Genomic DNA, 22,098 nt, shown 5'->3' on the forward strand with positions numbered 1-22,098 from the left:
TTCTTGATAGCTTAGAGGCTCACAATCACCAAAAAGACAAAAGAGGTTAATGTTGTTTAGGTTTGTGGTTACCTCATAAATCTCTTCAATGCTCCTTAGTCGCGGTGTCCTCTCACTTGAACTTGTTTCATCCAGCCTTGGTGTCGGTGAGGCAGGTGGTGTAATATGTTCCTCTATGATTGGTTGTTCAATTTCATCATCTTCTTCAAAATAAGGAAGAAAATCATACTTATCTTCTTGAACACTCCAATCCCAACAATCTTCTTCGTCGAACTCCACGTCGCGACTTATGACGATCTTTCTACTATTTGGATTATAGAGCTTGTATCCCTTGGATCTTGAGTCGTAACCCACAAACACGTACTTCTCACTTTTATCATCGAGCTTTGTCCTCTTTTCGTCTGGAACATGGGTATAGGCAATGCTTCCAAACACTTTGAGGTGAGAGATCCTGGGCTTCCTTCCACTCCATGCTTCTTGTGGTGTCTTCTCATGCACGCTTTTTGTTGGGGAACGGTTTGTTAGGTAAACTGCACATGCCACTGCTTCAGCCCAAAACTCCTTCGGCATCTTCTTGCTCTTGAGCATGCTTCGCACCATGTTAAGTATGGTCCGGTTCTTTCTCTCTGCTACTCCATTTTGTTGTGGCGATCTTGGCACTGTCAGTGGGCAACGGATTCCATGGTCTTCACAATATTTGTTGAACTTATTTGAAGTGAACTCTCCTCCTCGATCAGATCTCATGGCCTTGATGGAAAGACCACTTTCTTTCTCCACGAGGGCTTTGAACTTCTTAAAGTTTTCAAACACTTCTGATTTCTCCTTCAAGAAATAAACCCAGGTTTTTCTGGAATAATCATCAATAAAGAGGAGAAAGTACTTATTCTTACCAAATGAGTTGGGTTTGATTGGTCCACAGACATCGGTGTGTATGAGCTCTAGCGGCTTTGTTGCTCTTGTTGTTGATTCCTTTGGAAAACTTTTATGAAATTGCTTCCCAATTAGACATCCTTCGCAAAGTTGGTCTGGGTGGTTGATGCTAGGCAAGCCTCTCACCATCTCCTTCTTCGCTAAACGTTCTAGACCGTCGAAGTTGAGGTGCCCGAACCGTAGATGCCATAGCCACGAAGAGTCGGTATAGCAAGCCTTGAGACACTTTGCCACATCATTTTGAATGTTCAAGAGGAACATTCTATTCTTTGACATAGGCACCTTAGCAATCAAGTTATGTCTACAATCTCTTAAGAAAAGACTATGTTCTTTCAAATGGATGTCATAGCCTTTCTCTAATAATTGTCCCAAGCTCAAAATATTATTCTTCATGTTAGGCACATAGTAGACATTGGATATGAATTGATGACTCCCATTCTTCAAACGTATGAGAATTTTACCTTTGCCTTTGACTGGTATCTTTGAGTCGTCTCCAAATGAGACATCTCCAGTTGCCGCTTCATTGATCTCCACGAACATGCTTTTATCGCCGCACATGTGGTTGCTTGCGCCGGTGTCGAGGTACCACTTGTTTCTTTTCTCTTCAAATTTGTTTTGGCACGCGAGTAGCAAAGTTTCTTCTTCTCCGCCTTTTTCTTCTACAAAGTTAGCTTTCTCTTCAACCTTCTTCGAGAATCTACACTCGGATGCGTAGTGACCAATCTTGTTGCAATTGAAGCACTTGATTTGTGATTTGTCATACCTCGACCATGAATTTCCTCTTCCACGACCTCTTGTTACTTGTGGATTCCAACTTCTTTCTCCATTGTTGAATTTGTTGGAGTGGTTGTTGTAACCACCTCTTCCTTCTCCTCCATGTCCTCGTCCACGTCCACGATCTTGGCCGCGACCTCGTCTTCTTTGGCTCTTGTAATTTGCATAGTTTGCTTCCTTCACGTTGAGTTGTAGTAGTTGCTCCGTAGCCTCCTTTTGTTTAATTTTTCTCTTTTGTTTTTCTTCGTATGCTTGTAAGGAACCCATGAGTTGCTCAATAGTCATGGTCTTTAAATCCTTGTTTTCTTCAATGTTGGTAACAATGAAGTCAAAACTTGGATTTAAAGTTCGAAGTATTTTTTCCATGACCTTCACCTCATCAACATCTTCACCATTTCTTTTAAGTTGATTGACTACGGCCAATACTCGAGAAAAATAATCAGAAATTGACTCGGACTCCTCCACAAACAAACGCTCAAAGTCACCTCTAAGAGTTTGAAGACGAATCTTTTTTACCTGCTCAACTCCTTTGTTGCAAGTTTGAAGCTTATCCCATGCTTCTTTGGCCGTCGTTGCGTTGGATATCTTCTCAAATGTATCTTCATCCATTGATTGATAAATGAGAAAGAGAGCTTTCTTGTCTCTCTTTCTTGACTCCTTCAACGTCTCCTTTACACCTTGGCTTAGCGAGGCTTCATCTTGCTCCTCGAAGCCATTCTCTACGATATCCCACACATCTAGAGCTCCTAGTAGCGCCTTCATCTTGATACTCCAATTATCATAGTTGTTCTTTGTGAGCATCGGCATTTGGAAAGGAAAACTTCCATTCGCCATCTTTTGAGGATCTTGAAGCTCTGATACCACTTTGTTGGAAATAAGGCTTTTTATGTTTAGGAAAAGTGTTTAGGAATATTGGAGACTTTGAATAGAAACTTGATAGGAAGGAGAATTCTTTATGGAGGAGAGAACTTTGTATTTTTGCTTGATACAAATATGTAGGATTACATCTCTATTTATACTACTCTAAGGAGAACTCTAGACACACTAATTCTAGAGAGTTCTCAACTCTAGAGATCCAAAGAGTATTCTAGAGAATATTAAAACCATAAGAAATATCTAGACACTCCAAACACTACAAGAATTCTCTAGAAACATGACCCATAATTACTTAAGCCCAAAATAACTAAGTCCAAGGAACCAAATAATTAATTTAGGCCCAAATCAAGTTTATATTTCAACATCCTAGTCTATTGTGAGGGTTGTCACTCTAGACTGAGTTATATAGCTCTCAGGGTACATGATCAAGATGTGGTCGAATGCACGACCTCCATGATTCGAGTTATGTGAGTATCTTGGTTCACATGATACCGGGATTCCACTTCCAGAATAGTTGCCCCCAAGTTGATGACTTCTTTGTAGAAGCTGCTAACTTATATGGTGTGTCAATATGACTCAATTAACTTACTTGACTCTGCTCATAGTATACCAAGATTACATTTCCATAACAGTTTTCTCCGAGTCAGTAGCTTCTTTGTAGAAGTTATTAACTAATGAGATTCATCTTTGGTGATTTGGGTCATGCAAGTATCTTGATCCACTTGCTCATTGAGATTACCCTCCAAGAATAGTTGTCCCCAAGTCGGTGGTTTCTTTGTAGAAGTTATTGACTTATAAGATTCATCTCTGGTGATCCAGGTCATGCGAGTATCCTGATTCACTTGCTTATTGGGATTACTCTCCCAAAATAGTTGGCTTCTTTGTAGAAGTTGCCGACTTATGTGCCTTATCAAAGAAGGTTCTTATAGCATCAATATTTTTGCATTTACTTGTTGTTGTCGACTTTGACATATTCATCTTTGCAAGATGTCACAAAGTTTACCCTTTTAATCAACTGCGTAAATTCTTTTCATTTTCAGCTACCTGATGGTTATTGTTAGGCTCGAGGTGGTTTTTATAATTTGAAATTTGAATAAGCATGTTTCCCTTCTTGTTCGCCCATGTGTCATGGCAGGTACCCGCATCACAGAGCTATTTAAGTCCTTGTCACCCATTTCTTTTCCTTTTTCGCCTATTGAACTTCTGATCATTCTTTCCTCCTCTTTAAACCTTTTCTCCTTCCTTTGACTTCCCTATTCTGATTGCAACAAGTGTCATTCTGGTGGGCTAAAACTCCAATTTTCCGCATTATCAAAGTTTTCATCCTTCAAAGATACATCCTTTTTTTCCTTTTCCATACTCCTCCTATCTTAGTTTCATATGGTTTGTGTTAAAACCACTGTTGATAGGAGGCAAAGAGATAGTGGTTCTCAATCTTCCGCCGCCGGTGGCCCCATAAACGTTTGGGGTGCCACAGTTTGGTAATGTCAGGGGTCTTCCCCCCGTGGGCAGTAGCGTTGCCCACTATAGGTGGTTTCATTCTTCTTAGTCTGACCTTCGTTTTAGTCCCAAAGTTAGGCCTCAACTTGTACGTAAGGCTACTTTAGGAAAGAAGAGGAAGAAATCAAATAGGTCAGGCTATGTCGAGGGTCCCCTGCTTGTCATGTTCTAAATTTGTGGGAAAGAAGAAGTTGCTTAAATTCTATAGGGATCATCTTATAGAAATTGGGGTGGACCTTAGTCCTGAAAAGGTGTAGGAAGTAGCACAGAGCACGATGGATTTTCCATAATACATGGAATTTCCTTCCACTAAAAATTGCCCAGATGACACAAACAAAAGAAGACGCGTTACTCTTTCTAAGGAGGAATTTCTGGAGCTTCAAGCTGACTTGGCTGAGTGAGATAGGTGTCGACGCAACCCGAGAAGTTGTGAAGAGCATGTGGAAGTTGCTCAACAATTTCATTCATATAATGAAAATCATGCTCCTAATAGTGATTCTTTTTCTTTTGAAAGGGAAATTTGTTCCATCATGAGTGAAGGAGAAAGCAATACTTCAACAAACTTGATTGTCCTAGAAATTCCTCCTAAGATGGAATGGATTGGCGAAAGTGTATGGGGAACAAGGCCAATTTGCAATCCTAGTCACATGGACCAACTGAGAGCCATAGACCTCACCCGAGACGGTCAAGATCATGTATGGATCTTGACACCCCCCAACATGGATGACCGAATTTGTTCTCAAGGAACCACAAGTGATGATGTCGATCAACCCATAGATGAGGACATGTTGGAGTCGGATTATGAGGATCAATGGGAAGAAGCATGCAACTACGTACTCTAATGGCGAGGACGACATTGCAAATAATAACCCATTTCCAATGTATTGTAGAAAAGTTTGATCTCATGTTGTAACCTACTGACAATCTAGTTTGAAGAATGTAAATAATACTTTTCAAACTCATTTTGTATGAAGGGAACCACTTTTTTAAGGCATATAAGGTATCAATAAAAACAATTTTCTCCATTGCACATGGGTCAAATTTAAGAAAACTTTTGAAATTGAAATACGGTGAATTGGTACATTCCATACATCGCTAAAAATATTAAATGTATCCTGCCTAGGTTAGCTTATCCTGCCTAGGTTAGCTTTGCTATTCTTAGCCGGTCCCAAGCCCGGATAAAAGGAGAGGGTTGTGTTAGGCTTTCGACAGCCAACGTAAAACTTTGTCGAATCTCTATGACATAGATCAATTACGTAATAATGTGAATGCTAGGTCGTTGTCCGGAAGCAACGCGCTGTATGGCTCGAGTACAGTGTCAAAAGAGCAAGGGCCGCTGCATCGCCGCCCGGATGTAGTGAAAAGTATGCAAGGGTTCCCACATTTTCGTGAACGGGTGTGGGTAAAGAAGCTAGTTCATGACAGGAGGATTCGCTTTGGTACATGGAATATAGGCACACTTACTGGAAAATCTATGGAAATAGTGGATGTTATGGTGAGGAGGAAGATCAATTTTATGTGCCTACAAGAAACTAAGTGGACAGGTGAAAAAGCGAAAGAATTAGACAACTCGGGATTTAAGCTGTGGTATACGGGAAAAATCAGATCAAGAAATGGGGTAGGGATTATTGTGGACAAGGAGTGGAAGAAGGATGTCGTGGATGTAAGAAGAGTAGGAGATTGTATCATAGCCTTAAAATTGGTAGTGGGACAGGACACCTTTAATGTTATTAGTGGGTACGCACCTCAGGTTGGGTTAGCATAACACTTTAAGGTAAAATTTTGGGAGGATCTAGAAGGGGTACTTCAGGATATACCCCAAGGTGAGAAAGTTTTCCTAGGAGGGGATCTCAATGGACATGTAGGTAGCGTGGCTAGAGGTTTTGAGGGGGTGCATGGGGGTTTTGGCCTAGGGGAGATGAATGGGGAGGGTAAATCCATCTTGGAGTTTTCGGAGGCTTTGGATCTTTCTATAGCCAATACATGGTTTAAGAAAAGAGAGGAACATCTTATCACTTACAAAAGTGGAGGGACATGTTCTCAGATAGATTTCTTCCTTATCAGGAAGTCTGATAGGAAGTATTGCTTGAACTGTAAAGTTATCCCAGGATAGAGCTTGACTACCCAACATAGAGTTTTGGTTATGGATGTAAGAATTAGAGATAGGGCAAAGAGAAGAAGTCCTATGGTAGCACCAAGGATCAAATGGTGGCACTTGAAGGGTGAGAAACAAGGAATCTTCCAACAAAAGATATGGGAGGGATGGTGTGGACAATCACAAGGAAGTGCAAATGATCTGTGGAACAAGATGTCCCAAGAGATTATTAAAGTGGCTAAAGAGACGTTGGGTGAATCTAGAGGTTTTGGACCTAGGGGTAAAGAATCGTGGTGGTGGAATGAAAGTGTTCAGAGCAAAGTTAGAGTAAAAAAAGAGTGTTTCAAGGAGTGGTCTAGGTGTAGAAATTCTGAAACTTGGGATAAGTATAAGATAGCTAGAAATGAAACCAAAAAGGCGGTGAGTGAGGCAAGAGCCCAAGCTTTTGACGGACTATACCAAGCTCTAGGAACCAGGGACGGAGAAAGATCTATATATAGGCTTGCTAAGGGTAGAGAGAGGAAGACTAGAGATCTGGATCAAGTAAAGTGTGTTAAGGATGAAGAAGGCAAAGTCTTAGTGCATGAAAAAGATATCAAGGAAAGGTGGAAGGCGTATTTCCACAACTTATTTAATGATGGATATGGATATGACTCTAGCAGTCTAGACACAAGAGAAGAGGACCGGAACTATAAGTACTATCGCCGGATTCAGAAACAGGAAGTAAAGGAAGCGTTGAAAAGAATGAGTAACGGTAAGGCGGTGGGGCCAAACAACATACCTATTGAAGTGTGGAAAACTCTTGGAGATAGAGGTCTTGAGTGGCTCACCAAACTCTTTAATGAAATTATGAGGTCAAAACGCATGCTGGAGGAATGGAGGAGAAGCACGTTAGTGCCAATCTATAAGAACAAGGGGGATATACAAAATTGTGCAAATTATAGGGGAATCAAGCTCATGAGTCATACCATGAAATTATGGGAAAGAGTGTTAGGACACAGGGTGGAGAGTCAGACGATTTTCCCATCACAATTGGTTTGCATCAAGGGTCAACCCTTAGCCCCTACCTTTTTACCTTAATTCTGGATGTCCTCACGGAACAAATCCAAGAGATAGCGCCGAGATGCATGCTTTTTGCAGATGACATAGTCCTCCTTGGAGAGTCGAGGGAGGAGTTGAATGAGAGGTTGGAAACTTGGAGACGAGCTCTAGAAACACATGGCTTTCGCCTAAGCAGAAACAAATCGGAGTATATGGAATGTAAGTTCAACAAAAGAAGGAGGGTTTCTAACTCAGAGGTGAAAATAGGAGACCATATTATCCCTCAAGTCACACGGTTTAAATATCTTGGGTCTGTAATACAGGATGATGGAGAAATTGAAGGGGATGTGAATCATCGCATTCAAGCAGGATGGATGAAATGGAGAAAAGCATCGGGGGTGTTATGTGATGCAAAGGTACCGATCAAGCTAAAGGGAAAGTTTTATCGGACTGCGGTAAGACCGGCGATTTTGTACGGAACAGAATGTTGGGCGGTCAAGAGCCAACATGAGAATAAAGTAGGTGTAGCGGAGATGAGGATGTTGCGGTGGATGTGTGGTAAGACTCGACAGGATAAAATTAGAAACGAAGCTATTAGAGAGAGGGTTGGAGTAGCGCCTATTGTAGAGAAGATGGTGGAAAATAGACTTAGGTGGTTTGGGCATGTAGAGAGAAGACCGGTAGACTCTGTAGTGAGGAGAGTAGACCAGATGGAGAGAAGGCAAACAATTTGAGGCAGAGGAAAACCCAAAAAGACTATAAGAGAGGTTATCAAAAAGGATCTCGAACTTAATGATTTGGATAGAAGTATGGTACTTGATAGAACATTATGGCGGAAGTTGATCCATGTAGCCGACCCCACCTAATGGGATAAGGCGTTGTTGTTGTTGTTGTATACTTTTTAACCATGTAATCTATTTTTGAACACCATTTTTACATAATTGAAAAAAAAAAAGATACTATGTTCAGTCAGGTTTCTCCTAACAACACATGAAACTTTGGACAAGCATAACTCCTTTGATCCTCAACCTTTTTAAGTGTTTCTTGTCTCAAAACTATATCCCCATGTGTTTTCTTTGCGTCTCCACAAATGGAATTTAATTTCATTCACCTCAGACAAAGTCATCACAAAAATACTAACACATGTTCGGACAAAAACGTACCAGACAACATTTTTTTTTTTTTGCTTTCAACTATCATAGATTCTCATTCAATCAACTCATATCAGAAATGAATCACCAAAATAAAACTTCCAGTAGGATATATATCTCAAATGAACATATAAATTTTCACAAAAAGTTATAAACAACTCATAAAAATACAAAATCAAATACTAGACATAACTTTGTCACGTTTTTCACATGATTTTAGAGGCTGTGTTCTTCAATTAACCCTAAGAAGAATCCTAAATAAACTATGTTCTTTGTATAACTTTGTCATGTTCTTGGTATGGTTTCTCGAAGGGGTAATTGGTTGAAGTGGTACATGCTTGATACCTTTTAAATAAAATCTCAAACATGAAACTTGTGGATGGAAAAAATTCCTACTATGAGTCAAGTACATCACGCTGTAGAAATAAAATAAAATAAAAGTAATTTTAAAGAAATAGGATGATAATGGACTAATGGGCATGGAATCTCCAAACACAAAAACTGCATGGAGTCGGCAAAACTGCATTCACACATCACACTAAAACTACAGAACATGAAAACAGCTTCATCACCTAAAGTTTATCTATTAAAAATTTATGTAAATGTTATATGTTATGATATTGCAAATAATTTTATGTTTCTAAACGCAGGATTTGAAACAAACGTTGTCGTGTAATTGAAGCTCTTTTGTTCTTAGACTGCCCAATTATGCTCTGGCCTTTTCCATCTGGGAGGACATAATTTTTTTTTCACATTAGGATGTTTATTTTTTTAGTCTCTCAAATAAAATTTGCATCTTTTATTTCAGTAAATTTTTAAAAAAATCTTTTTAGTCCTTCAAATTCTAACAAAAAGGATTAAAAAATTCTAATTTGAGAAACTAAAATCAATAATATTTATTTGGATGATTAAAAAAACAGGTATAATTTGAGGATTTAAAAAACATAGCTAAACCTTCATTTTTTTAAGATATAACGTGTATTTTTATTTATATTTTTTTTAAAATCACATGTATTTATTTTTATAAAACAGAAATCACGTGTATTTATTTTTATAGGAGGTAAGTTTGTTCAAACTAAATATTATGAGACAACACTTATTGGAACAACCAATGTCAATTTATGTACGCTCTCGGTGGTTTATTCCTGGCATATTAATAATAATGTAATAGCTGCATTAGGTAAGCTTTCAATAAAGCACCCTGGATGACCACATGGAGTCTTTCATGCTTTAGAAATTGAAAATGGTCTTTCTTTAATTATTCTTAATGGTCATCAGTCATCAGAATTCACGAAACAATGCTGACGTCTTTTGATTTCTTTGGTTTACTTACTTCTTCACGTGGGTTTGGGTATTAGGGGTTCTATTATTGTTTCTTTATCAGTAAAAATTATTTACTGGTGATCGGTTGTGTCAAAGTGATGCTCCAGTTTAGGTTTCTTAAAAAAAAAAAAGGATGCTAGTTTGATAGTGAAAATTAACTTCAATTAATAATTGACGTTTGGGTACTTATTTTATGAAATTTTAAAGGAAAAACACTTATTTTAACTAAAAAAGCATTTATGGTAACTTTTTAGATGTTTGGGTAAACTTTTAAAAACAAGCAGAAGTGAAAAATAAGCTAAAGGTTGCTGAGAAGTTACTTGGAGTTGTTTCTCAAAATAATTAGCAACTGTTGAAGCGGAAATAAAAAACACAGAGGTGTGGTTTTTATGAAATTTTTTGATAAAATTGTTTATGGTTAAGTTTTAGATGTCACCCAATACCCCTGGACTTGAACCACAGAGAGAAATCTTTCACTCATGACCTAACAACGTTGGTGCTTCTCTTCTTTGCATCTTCTTCGATCCCAATGGTGGTTTTCTCTTCGGTTCAAGTTTGCTAATATTTCTTATTTCTCTATTAATTGTTCGATTTCTACTGATGCTCTCTTCTTCTTGTTATTATTTGAGTTTACGATTCAGTCTTTATTGTTGTTGGGAGAAAATGTTGAATTAGTTGTTTTTTTTTTATTTTCATTTTAAATCTGCCTCATCATCCCTTAAACTCTCATCCTATTTTTTGTCGTAAAGCACTTTTCATAATTGTAACCAAACATAAAACTGTTTTTGCTCTTATAAGAACCACTTATAAACAAACTTATCCAATAGTAGAACAGACTTTAATTTTCATACATTAGTATTGTTATATTTTTTTACCAATTAAAAATTATTTTAAATATAATTTTTAAAAGTAATTATTATAAAAAAGATATTACATTTCATAATTCATTACTAGTGACAGTATAAATAACTATTACATTGTAAATACATTCTATTTAAATATTATTAAAAAGAGTTTAATTTGGATGTTAGTGACACTTTTATAATGTTTAATGATTAGAAATATTCCAAAAATAAATTTTAAAATAATTATTATAAAATTAATTTTTTAATTAAATAGCAAGTAGATGGTAATGTAAAAATATCTACATTATTATTAATATATTTTAATTATTAGATTAAAAAGAGATTAACTTTGATGCACTATCTATATCAATACATTAAAAATTATTTTATATGTAACTTTTAAAGTAATTATTAAATAATTAATAATTTTTCATTATATGGTCATACATAACGATACGTGTATAGGGCAATACCGAGATAGATTACTATATTTTAATAGCATTAGAAAATGCCATATATTTGGTATAAAAATGTAATATACTAATAAAAATATTAAACCATTTCATTATCTCTATTAATACAATATTATTTAATAAAAATAAATTAATTAGTATAGATATTGTGATTTGGGCTAATAATATCTATAAACTATTTACTCACAAAAAAAGTAGTATAAACTATTTTGAGAACAAGGATTAATGAAGCATTTAATGTTGAGATATTTAAATTTAAAATTTACTGGGCAGCCAATTTTACTTATATTTTTTTAAGGGAATCCAGTTTTACTTGTTAGTTATAATATTTATTCTTAACAAAGTTATAGTATATTAGTATTTATTGAATATAATATACAATTAAATTATATTATTTTAATAAATATTATATTTATTAAATATAACGAATATATAATATATGTTTATTAAATATATATTCATATTGTATTAATTATTGTCGTCTCTGTTCAACATAGCTAATTAAATTTTACATTTAAAATAATTAATAAATATAATATGTAATGAACATCATTTGAGTTATATTTATAAATATTTAATTATATCATTAATTTGATTGTATATTATATTGAATAAAAAATATAACTGATATATTATAACAAATTGACTGACCAATAACATATTAATTATATTATTTATTTGATATATTGCTTAATCATATTAATTAATATTATTTGATCAATAATATATATATATATATATATATATATATATATATATATATATATATATATATATATATATATATATAATCATTACCATCTAGCATGTGAATCAAATGACGTAATTGTCTCAACTTAATCAAAGGCTTCAAGTTTGAGCCTTAGGTATATAGTTGCAGTAAATATTCAAAGAGAGTTTTTCACCTACAATGATCTCATCTCATTCGAACAATATTACTTTCAGTAGAAGAAGCTACTCTTGTTTCTTGGTTTATATAAATAAAAAAAACATATATTGTATCATTATTATTTTCAATAGGTAGATATTAAATCTCCAACTTTTGAAAGGTTTTTTCGTTAAAAGAAAATAGTTATTACTCAACATTTAGTTAAAATATACATGGGCCAAACTTGCTTGTTTATAAAAAGATTGAATTTGAGGTCATTATTGGTTCATTCAAAGACATTATTAGTTATAAGTGTCTAGATAAAATATCAAGTTAAAGGTTTAAATATAGTTTTCATATACCTCTAATATATCATATTTTGATTTTATTATCTAAATTTCATATTTCTTTTGATTTTACCATCCGGAATTTTTATATGTTTGATTTTAGTATATGTCGTTGGTCAAAATCTGTTAAGTCATGACATGACAAGTTAATGGAGTGTCACATTGTAACATTATGCTTTTTGTAATTATTTTTTATGACTGACACGTGTGGACTTTGAGGGATAAGAAAAAGAGTGGGTGAGCTTAGGAAGCGATGGGTGTGAATAGAAAAAAGAAGAAAAGTCATATATTCCATTTTATTAACTGAAAACTAAACTGTAGTACAAAATACTCTTATTTCACTATCTTCTTTCTCTCCAAGAAAACCCTTCATTGTAGAGCTTGAGGCTTTGATTCTCCTTGCCCAAGGAACCTTGTAAGTGTGCTTCCTCTGAGTTGTGGACTGAATTCAGTAATAAGAGACCTTTCTCTTTCCCCTCTCATCCTCCACTTTCATTTTCCTCCATAAACACTTTTCAAAGCTTCATAAAAGTGTTCATTTTCAAGGTTTTAATGTATTTTATGTTGGTTTTGAGGTCTAGGGTGGTGTGAATGAAATAAAACTACTGTAAGAGTGGGAGAAAGATTGCATCTTGGACCCAAAGTCCCTTCCTTGCTTCCTTTCTTCATCTAAAAGCAAGTTTCACGAGTTTGATAGGTAAGGGAAGCTTAAACCATCTTTAATCTTAAGTTTTATGGGTTTAATCATTATTTTTAGTTGTTAGAATGTGTTTTAATTCGATGTTCATGGTTGGAAATGGATTGAGACTCATTAAAGGGACAAAATATGCAAAAAAATCGTGATTATGCAAACTTGTGGCGCTTAAGTGCAATAGGGGAAACATTATTGTTAGAGGCTGATGCTTTTGTAAAACCTACGCTTAAACGGGGGAGACAAGGGCACCCTTTTGCTGAGATTCAATCTAGTGTTCAATCTTAAATGCATTGATATGCTGGTGAATCTTAAATGAAATTGATTGAGGTGATTTCTTGTTATTTATCATGAAATTCACATACATGTGTTGAGATTTGGTGTTTGATTATGAAAACTTATTTGAAAAGTCTCATGATGCTTAGGTAAGCTATGTGAGAGTTCATGATTGGTGAGAATGATATGAATGATGAATTGATGCAGAATTGAACAAGATGTGAATGATGAGTTGATGATGAGTTGAATGACATATGCATAATGAATTGAATTATGTGCAATGAGTTAAATTGATGATGAAATAAATTATATTGATGAGGGTGGACAAATTTATTAATGATGTGATTTGATTTTGGATTTGTATGATCATAACATACATGTATTGATGAATGACATTGCATTTGAGTAAGCGCATCAGTTGGGGGTGCTAAGAAGGCCCTCAACCTAATGTCGGAGGATGGTAGTGGTGGCTAATGGTAAAAGGGCAAATAGAATGGATGGGTGGGGGAATCACTAAATAGGTTAAGATCATTGCAAGCCTTACTAGAGGTAAGCCACTACCCATGCTCATTCATTTTCAATAAAATCACACTTCCACCACAAGGTTAATTTGAGTCTCTCTGAATCGTCAAGGTGTGACTATGTTATGGGATGTATTTTAGTTAATTGCTTAAGGTGAAATCTTTCGAGAGTAAAGAGTCAGCATGTCATAATATGATAGTTAACAAGTGCATTGATAATTGTGACTTAATGATGTGTTACTTTATGAGTTGCAATGGTATGTGATTGTTGGAAAAGTGAAGGATTTGTATATCTCTTTTAAAATGGTGATCTTACATTGTTTTCAATTACATGATGTTTCTTTTAAAATGAGCTTACCCTTGCATTTTCTATTGAATCGTGATGATTGTATCTTTGAAAGGGAACAAATTTTGATGTAGTTTCTGATGAGCATGTCACTTATGATTGATGTGGACTTGGTGGTGCTTAATTTAAGGATGAGATTTGATCCTTGGTCTTTTATTTATATTTTGTCTTAGCAGGGACCGCCTTAGGGTTTAGATATTTCATGGATCTATGTTGTATTTATTCCCTTAATGAAACCATATGTGTTGAGTTTGGAGATTTTTTTATGATGTTTTAATGATGTAGTGCCATAGGACACAAGTACCTTATGTTTTATAATTGGAAGACCCTTTTATACATGATATTTATATGACATGCTTGTATTTGAAAAAAAATTATAAATATTTTTATTAATTATACTAATTCAAGAGTTTTAAAAGGACTAAAGTAAATCTTTCTGCATTAAAGCCTTAGCATTTCATATAATGAAATCCGAGGTTGTTACACACATGATTAATACAAACATAAATCATCTTAAAAATACAAGCATACATTATCTTAAAATATTACTTGCAATAAACCATTTATAATAAATTACAATTAATCTTAACATAAAAGCAAATATGCATTATCTTAAAGATATTACTTGTAATAAATAATTTATAATAAATTACAATTAAATATATTTTCTACATGTTGCAAAAAATATAATAATTAAAATTGATAATTTCTAATAAATTCTAGTTAATTATAGTGTTAAGAGTGTCATTAATATTCTTTAATAACAACATTATACTAACATTATAATGTGCGGATGCGGGATAATATGTGGTACAATATTATCTTTACTTTTTTACAAACAATAATTAATATAAAGTGATAGTGGCTTGTCCCTTAATCAAATAATCCACGGTTTGAGTCATGATTGACCTTTGGATATTAAATAATAAATCGTATTAGGAGAAGAATACTCACTTTGACTTGTGTTTATGATTTTCGATAAAGATTTAATTACTACATCTGGTGGGGACTATTTCGTAACAATATCATAGTCATAAAAAAATAATATTAACTTTTTTATATAATATAATTTCTATTAATTAATCCTGGTTTAAATTACTCCGGTTAAAAGAAAATTTAATTGATTTACGTACTTTGATTTTTCTTTTTACTAAATTTCTATTAAACAAAAAATATATTAACGAATGTAAATCCAATGTCCAATCTTCAATATATAACATTTTTCAATAGTTGTCAATTTTACTAAAACTGTAAAAGAATTTAATTCCTTAAATCTCTATTTTTACAGGACTTTAATTAAGTAACACCTAGAAACCAATTGTATCAACAACTGCTAAAAGAATATGTCTACATGTAAAGAGCTAAAAAAAAGAGAAGAAAAGAATCTATCAAGATTAATGGACTACATTTACCTACGAATTGCTTGGTTTCTTCATAGTGTGTACAGAATATTGACAATGAAGCTCCTCCCAAAGACTATTAAATTCGTAGGTCCCGACCCATTCATAGTGTCTCTTTCTGCCTCTCTGGCTTGTTGTGCACTTGATTTTGACAAAAGGTTAATGTAGGAAGGAAAACTATGCCTATAGCTTGAAAATGACTTTCATATATATTTTCATTTTAGTAGCATTTTATTAGAGTTCTTTTTTCTTTCTTTTTTGAAAGATACTTTATACTCACTTTTCTTTTAATTTTAAAAGTTGTATATCTATCGCAATAAGTGTTATGTTATAATATTGTAGAATATTTTAGTGTAAATCATCATTTTATGAGTACTTTGTTATAACAGTAAAAAAAAAGTACTTTGTTATACTAATGTCTGTGACTATTGATATTACCAACTAGTTTCAAATTTCTACAATTATCTATAAACTAAAATATGACTTTATAAATAAAAATCTGACTATTAAATTTACGCGGTGTGGCACAAAATTGGTAATTGATGATACATACATGTATAATATAATTTTATTATTAATACCTATACCTTTTATATTTTAATAAAATATAAATATATAGTATAATTACCAACAGGTAACAAATGTAGTAATTGACAAGAGAACGGACGGACGCTGACTATTGGATTTCCGTCTCATGCATCTAACCAAATAGTCACAACAAAACAATGATTTGTATTTTCGTATTCCTCTAAGTCTTCGTTCACGTATTTTCTGAGAAGGTGGCAACTGAGAAGCCACTATTCCTATTCGTCTTCAAAACTTCACACGCCAACCGCGTTGAAGCTAGACTCGGCTCCTCTTAACATGCCCCACTCAACTAGATTCTTCTCTTCCAAGCAAACTCTTTGCATCAATCAACAACACCCAAAAATGAAAAGTATTAAAACCAAAAAATCTCTTTTGCAAAGGACATATTAGTCAATTGCCAACTGGTCTGCGTTCTCAAATATTACCATATAAAACCTCCATTCTCTCTGTCCCTCTCTCTCTCTCTCTCTCATAGTATCATATAAGAGTTCTCATATTCTCAATCTTATTACAAGCTTGTGCCTGCTTCTTTGTTCCCTAGGTTCGTACCTTACATTGCTGCTATTGACACAAGGGTGTGTTGTTTTGTTTTTATCGTTGAGAAGTAATTAAGGTACGTACAAATGGGTAAGAAGCTTGATGCTCTCCTTGGTAGAACCTTCAAGGTATCAAAGTTCAAGGCTATTGTTAACCTTGCCATCTCACGCCTAGCTGTTCTCAAGAACCAGCGCCAGGCTCGCCTTAGACATGCCCGTTCTGATGTCCTTGAACTCCTCCAACTTGGCCACCAAGAACGTGCTTCACTTCGAGTAAGATATTATACATGTTTGTTGTCTTGTCTCTCAAAGACAATTTTTAAAATTTAATTTATGTTCACTGATGGTGTAAACAAAATTATACTAGCAATCAATCAGAAATCATATAGCTGTACGACTTTTAACATATTTATTAAAAAAGTAAACAAACATATTATATATAAATTTGTAATTGGATGAGTCTTTTGCATAGACTATATTCTTATTTTTTTTTATCACACAATAACTGAAAACTGGTTTGTTTTGGACAGGTTGAGCATGTGATCAAGGATCAGAACATGTTGGATGTGTATGGCAGGATTGAAGGATACTTCAACCTCTTGATCGAAAGGGTCCACCTCATTGAGCAAGAGAGGTTGGTTTACTCTTGTAATTTTGTTTGGTGAAAGAATTGGTTTTCGTTTTTCTTTTTAAAATGATGGGTTTGGTATTCTTGTTACAGAGAATGTCCCGAGGAACTGAAGGAGGCAGCATCGGGATTGCTCTATGCAGCTTCAAGGTGTGGAGATTTTCCTGAGATTCAACAGATTCGTGTAATTTTGACATCACGGTTTGGCAAGGAGTTTGCTGCTCGATCTATTGAGTTGAGGAACAACTGTGGAGTCCATCCTCAGGTATGTATCTGATATGAGATTCAGCAATCTTTGTTATGTCTAATATTGTTGCCTTCCCAGTATTTTGTTTTGCCTGTTAGACTAGTTAAGAACTAGGATTTATCTACAAGCTAAAATGTGTGCAGAGAGCAGATAACTGTCTTATGATAATTTTTATCTGGTTGTTTATAGATGATACAGAAATTGTCAACAAAGATGCCAAGCCTGGAAAGCAGAATGAAGGTACTCAAAGACATTGCTTCTGAGAATGGTATTGTTCTGCAGCTCGAAGAAACTTCTGTTTCGGTTGAGGTATAACACCTGAGGCAGAAAAATTTGCAATTTCTTGTTTATATTTATATTTGAAAACCAACTACTTATGGGATCTGCTGTAAACTGTTCAGGAACAATCCAGTGTAGAAAAGCAAAACCAACATGAACCTGAGAAGAAGGAAGAGAATGTAAGCATTTTGCCTAGCAGGGGGAAAGATGAAAAGTTAATTGATTCCTATAAGGGAAGAAAAACGTACAAGGACGTAGCTGATGCAGCACAAGCAGCTTTTGAGTCAGCAGAATATGCTGCAGCTGCTGCAAGAGCAGCACTGGAACTCTCCCGATCTGAATCACATGATCCCGATGATCATGATAGCACAAGACTCCAACCAAGAAAAGTGGAGGAAGGACATGATGTGAGACCTCAAATGGAAGAAAAGGAAATCCTCAGTGAAACTCAAAGAGAAGATGAGTTAAAAAAGTCGAAAGACATTATAAGTTGCAATTCAACTGATGAGGTTTTGAAGGGGGCTACTGCCTTGGTGGATGGTGAAATTGAGGCTGATCCTTTGGAAAAGGAAGTGATTTTCGATGATAGTGATGATGAGAATGATAATAAACAGAATATAAATCAATCTTCTAAGCAGACATCTTCAGGGTATGGTGCTGGTATAGTAGTAAATACAGTGCCAGGATCCAAGATGCAGAATGCGCCTCAGTTGGATTTGCAGAAGAGGCCTATTTCAGTGAGGACTAGATGAATGAAAAATCACTGAGTATGAGTGGCATCTATCGAAGTTTCGCTTGGTTCTTTAAATTTTGTCTTATGGATTTGCCATCAGAATGTCAATATGTTTTTTCATTATTTAAATGATTAATTGGATTAGTTGGATGTAAAAATAGTGTCAGGGATTCTCCTCTTTATGCAATCACAACATAAAAGTAGGCACCCTCCAGACATGGACATGGGAAACAGATTGATATTTGATCAAACACAGAAATATGACTGCAGAAGAAACCTTAATAAACATAATGGAGATTCGAATCATGAATTGCCAAGCTAACTTTTGAATTGTGAATCATTTGTATTGAATCATAAGATTAGAGACAATAAAAATAACTTCAAATCTATTTTATAGATAATACATAGTGTTCAATGTAATAATTTAAAACTAAAAATAAATAAATTCAACTTAAGCATAAGGTCTCATGAAACAAAATTACTAGCTATATTTGAGTTTGTAAAGTCTCTATTTAAAAAAAAATTAAAAACAACAATGAAACCAAACAAAGTGCATGTATTGAATGAGTGACAAAAAAGTATTGAAATAATCAAATAGAATAAGTTCAAAAGTGCTCTTTCAATTCTGTTTAACAATTTAAGCTTATATTTTCAATTTCTTTCAAGAAAATTGGTGAAAGAAAAGTAAAGAAAGAAAAAAAAAATACCAAATTGAATTGTGTGATTTATATCAATAATAAAAGATTGCACCTATTCATTCATGCATCATAAGATTCGAAGTGGTTTGATATTCATCTTATGATACAAATTGATAGCTAACCAACTTGCATAATTTGAATCATAAATCGTAAGATTCTAATAGATACGAAACTTGAATATACCAGGAAAAGCATTGGTAAGATTCTTGAGGGGGGGAGCATGCAGGGTTCTAGAACATGGAATATAAGTGCTTTCTGCTTAGAGTTAGTTTTTTTTTCCTAGAATCTGTTTATGTCAATAATCATTCTTCAGGAGATACGAAGTTCAAGAATTACAATAATGTTTTGTGTCCTTGAAACATGAGCACTATAATAGTATGCAATGCAAAGAGGACCAATGCCTGTGCCCAAAGAGATATTAACAATAATATTGCATTGAGACTATGCTCCAGCCAGGCTCGTAAATTTAGGGAATAAACCCAAACTAAGTCAGAATTGTAAAAACTTAATACATAAGGCTATATGTAATTTGCAGTAATTTTCACTGAGGTCAGAACACCAAACAATCTGTACTCCTAATTTGTTGATTCCAATAAATACATCACTGCCCCCTAGGCCTCTTCTGACCCTGTTGAATCAGGTCATTGTATGACTGCAAACTCACCCCAACATCTTCTTCATCATATTCTATTCCAAGCTCCTCCTGCAAAGTGCAAACTAGTGTCAATATGATAACAGAAACATTAAAAATAACTAAATAAGATCTATGGTTGTGACAAGCCAAGAAAGAAACCTGAAATTCTTTGGGATCCTTAGGTGAGTTCTCAGTGAGGGTATCCCATAAATCCTTGAACATTCTTTTCCGCTTTCTCCACTGACCTATCATCTCTGACAACATATTCTCAACAGCCTTGCGTTCCTCTGGCTTCACCAGAGTAACACCTCCACGTAACTTGGTCAATTTATCCTCCATTTCTTGAACCTGAAGCAGAACATAAAGACGCAAATTATCTCAGCACAACCACCAATTCCCTTTCATGAAATTAAAACAAGCACACAAGCATCCACATCAGTTACCTCCAATCTAAGATTTACTTCTCTTTCAAAGATCTGTTCCAGTGTCAAATTTGATTGCAATGACTTAATTTCTGCACCAACAAGTTGCATCCATAAATAGCAAGATCAAGAGGTTTGTCCACAATAAAAATTCTCAACGGTTCCTAATGCACGAAAGCTAATATCCACAATAACCACATCAAATGACCTGGATTAGGTATAGTCAAGAATTCGTATAGCCGGTACAATTAGCAAATTGAAACCATTAGACAACGATCAGCCACTCAATCAAAATGGAATTACATCATTTTACGTGTATAAACCAAAAATTATAACTGAAAATGTTCTTTTTAGTCAAACAAACCCTTATCATTCTACCTCATAATATTACTTCCTAAGCGTCCAGATTGCATCTGAATTTGCTATTATAAGCAATTTCACGCACTCACACAGTCAGTTAATCGGAATCGTTTCAACAGACTTCTCAAATCTCAAATTCTGTTTAAGTTTGATAATATACCTGCTTCAACCTCACTAGTAGCCTTTTTCTGATCCTCTAGCTGCTTTTGAAGGTCAGCATTCTGTTTCTTCATGTGATTCAGCTCTTCAGTGTTGGGAATTTGAAACTGGTCTTGCCGCGCAAGGTATATCTTCTGCTTCCCAAACTCCTTGAACGAAATCCGCTTTCCATCGGCGAGTATGTCCAACGCTTTCTGAATCGCCGCTTTCTTAAGATTGAACTTTTGCAATGCATCCGCCACGTTCTGCGCATTCACCGGCCTATTTTGCTGGAAAAAAAAAAATTCAAAATCAAAACTGAAACAAACAACCATTCAACTCAGAATTGGGGCGTTTTGAATTTATAAGTTTAATTTCAATTTTGTTGCTGGTGTGGTACAGAATTGAAGTTAGCATGCATGATAATTGATGGCAAAGGGAGCAAAGGTGTGTCACGGGAGGTGAGTCGTGAGGCACGTGATTGGGAAAAGGGTTAGTTGCTAGTTACCTCGTTGACGAAGTTCAACACGATCGCTGCGAAATGAAAGAGAGACATGTTAGGTTAGTTAGGTTCTGAAAGAGAAACAGCGAAATGAGAGAGAGAGAGAGAGAGAGAGAGAGAGTGGTGAGGGTACCTTCGGCGCTATCGGATTTTGGAGCCATTGTTTGGATCGAAGGAAAATGGCGCGGGAAAAATTCAGGATCTCTCTTTTCTATTTTCCGCCAACGCAAACGAACGAGGATTGCCAGACACGGAAGAAAATGCCCATCTACGACACCGTTTGTGCGCATGAGAGAGAGAGAAAAAAAAAAGTACTTAAATAAATAGTTTTATGACTAAATTGTTTGAGCTTATTCTTTAAAATAAGTGTGTTTTTCTTAAGATAGAAGGGTTAATTAAGTTGTTTGTTATTAATTTTTTAAAAAATTTAATTTTTAGTCTTTAAATTTTTATTTCACTTATCAAGATTTTTTTTTTCATTAAGATTTTTAGTCTCTAAATTTTTATTTAATTATTGAAGGTAATTAAAATTTTAAAAATTTTAGTTATTAGTCAATGAACAAAATTTTAAATTGATTGTTTTTATTTATTTAATGATATTTCAAAAATTTAGTGACTAAAAATCTTATGAAAATAAGTTAAGGAACATTAACCAGTCAAACATAAGTTTATATACTAAAAATCTTAATGGAAAAAAGTTAAACAATCTTGACCAATCAAACAAAAGTTTAAAAATTAAAAATTAAATTATAAAAAATTTTAAGAACTAAAAAATTAGTTAACCCTAAATGAAATAAATAGTTTTTTGATATTCCTATATATTTGTTTAAATTGATTTTACTTAAATTAAATAGTTTTTTTATTAAAAAATACATA

At 34.4% G+C, this 22,098-nt stretch overlaps 2 protein-coding genes across 2 annotated transcripts; one reads left to right on the top strand and one right to left on the bottom strand.

The window, feature by feature from the left end:
• Positions 1–16,516: 16,516 nt before the first annotated feature.
• On the top strand, positions 16,517–18,774 carry LOC100812818 (uncharacterized). The gene is made up of 5 exons (NM_001252794.2): positions 16,517–16,854; positions 17,112–17,215; positions 17,303–17,474; positions 17,646–17,765; positions 17,858–18,774. Exons 1-5 carry the CDS (start codon positions 16,669–16,671, stop codon positions 18,485–18,487), a joined length of 1,212 nt encoding a protein of 403 aa, NP_001239723.1. The 5' UTR covers positions 16,517–16,668; the 3' UTR covers positions 18,488–18,774.
• Positions 18,775–19,582: 808 nt separating this feature from the next.
• Positions 19,583–21,494, bottom strand: LOC100813353 (homologous-pairing protein 2 homolog). The gene is made up of 6 exons (XM_003516786.4): positions 21,356–21,494; positions 21,229–21,254; positions 20,743–21,010; positions 20,244–20,314; positions 19,960–20,148; positions 19,583–19,869 (listed from the first exon to the last, which is right to left on the bottom strand). The coding sequence occupies exons 1-6, from the start codon at positions 21,381–21,383 to the stop codon at positions 19,768–19,770; spliced, it is 684 nt and encodes a 227-aa protein (XP_003516834.1). The 5' UTR covers positions 21,384–21,494; the 3' UTR covers positions 19,583–19,767.
• Between the last annotated feature and the right edge of the window lie 604 nt (positions 21,495–22,098).

Source organism: Glycine max, chromosome 1 (genome assembly GCF_000004515.6).
Source record: "Glycine max cultivar Williams 82 chromosome 1, Glycine_max_v4.0, whole genome shotgun sequence".
Lineage (NCBI taxonomy): Eukaryota > Viridiplantae > Streptophyta > Magnoliopsida > Fabales > Fabaceae > Glycine > Glycine max.

Coding starts and splice junctions, on each gene's coding strand:
- LOC100812818 (NM_001252794.2), top strand. CDS start 16,669: ATGGGTAAGAAGCTTGATGCTCTCCTTGGTAGAACCTTCAAGGTATCA. Junction 17,216..17,302: donor CACCTCATTGAGCAAGAGAG/GTTGGTTTACTC, acceptor TTCTTGTTACAG/AGAATGTCCCGAGGAACTGA. Junction 17,475..17,645: donor ACTGTGGAGTCCATCCTCAG/GTATGTATCTGA, acceptor GGTTGTTTATAG/ATGATACAGAAATTGTCAAC.
- LOC100813353 (XM_003516786.4), bottom strand. CDS start 21,383: ATGGCTCCAAAATCCGATAGCGCCGAAG. Junction 21,011..21,228: donor TGTTGAACTTCGTCAACGAG/GTAACTAGCAAC, acceptor TTTTTTTTCCAG/CAAAATAGGCCGGTGAATGC. Junction 20,149..20,243: donor AAGTAAATCTTAGATTGGAG/GTAACTGATGTG, acceptor GTTCTGCTTCAG/GTTCAAGAAATGGAGGATAA.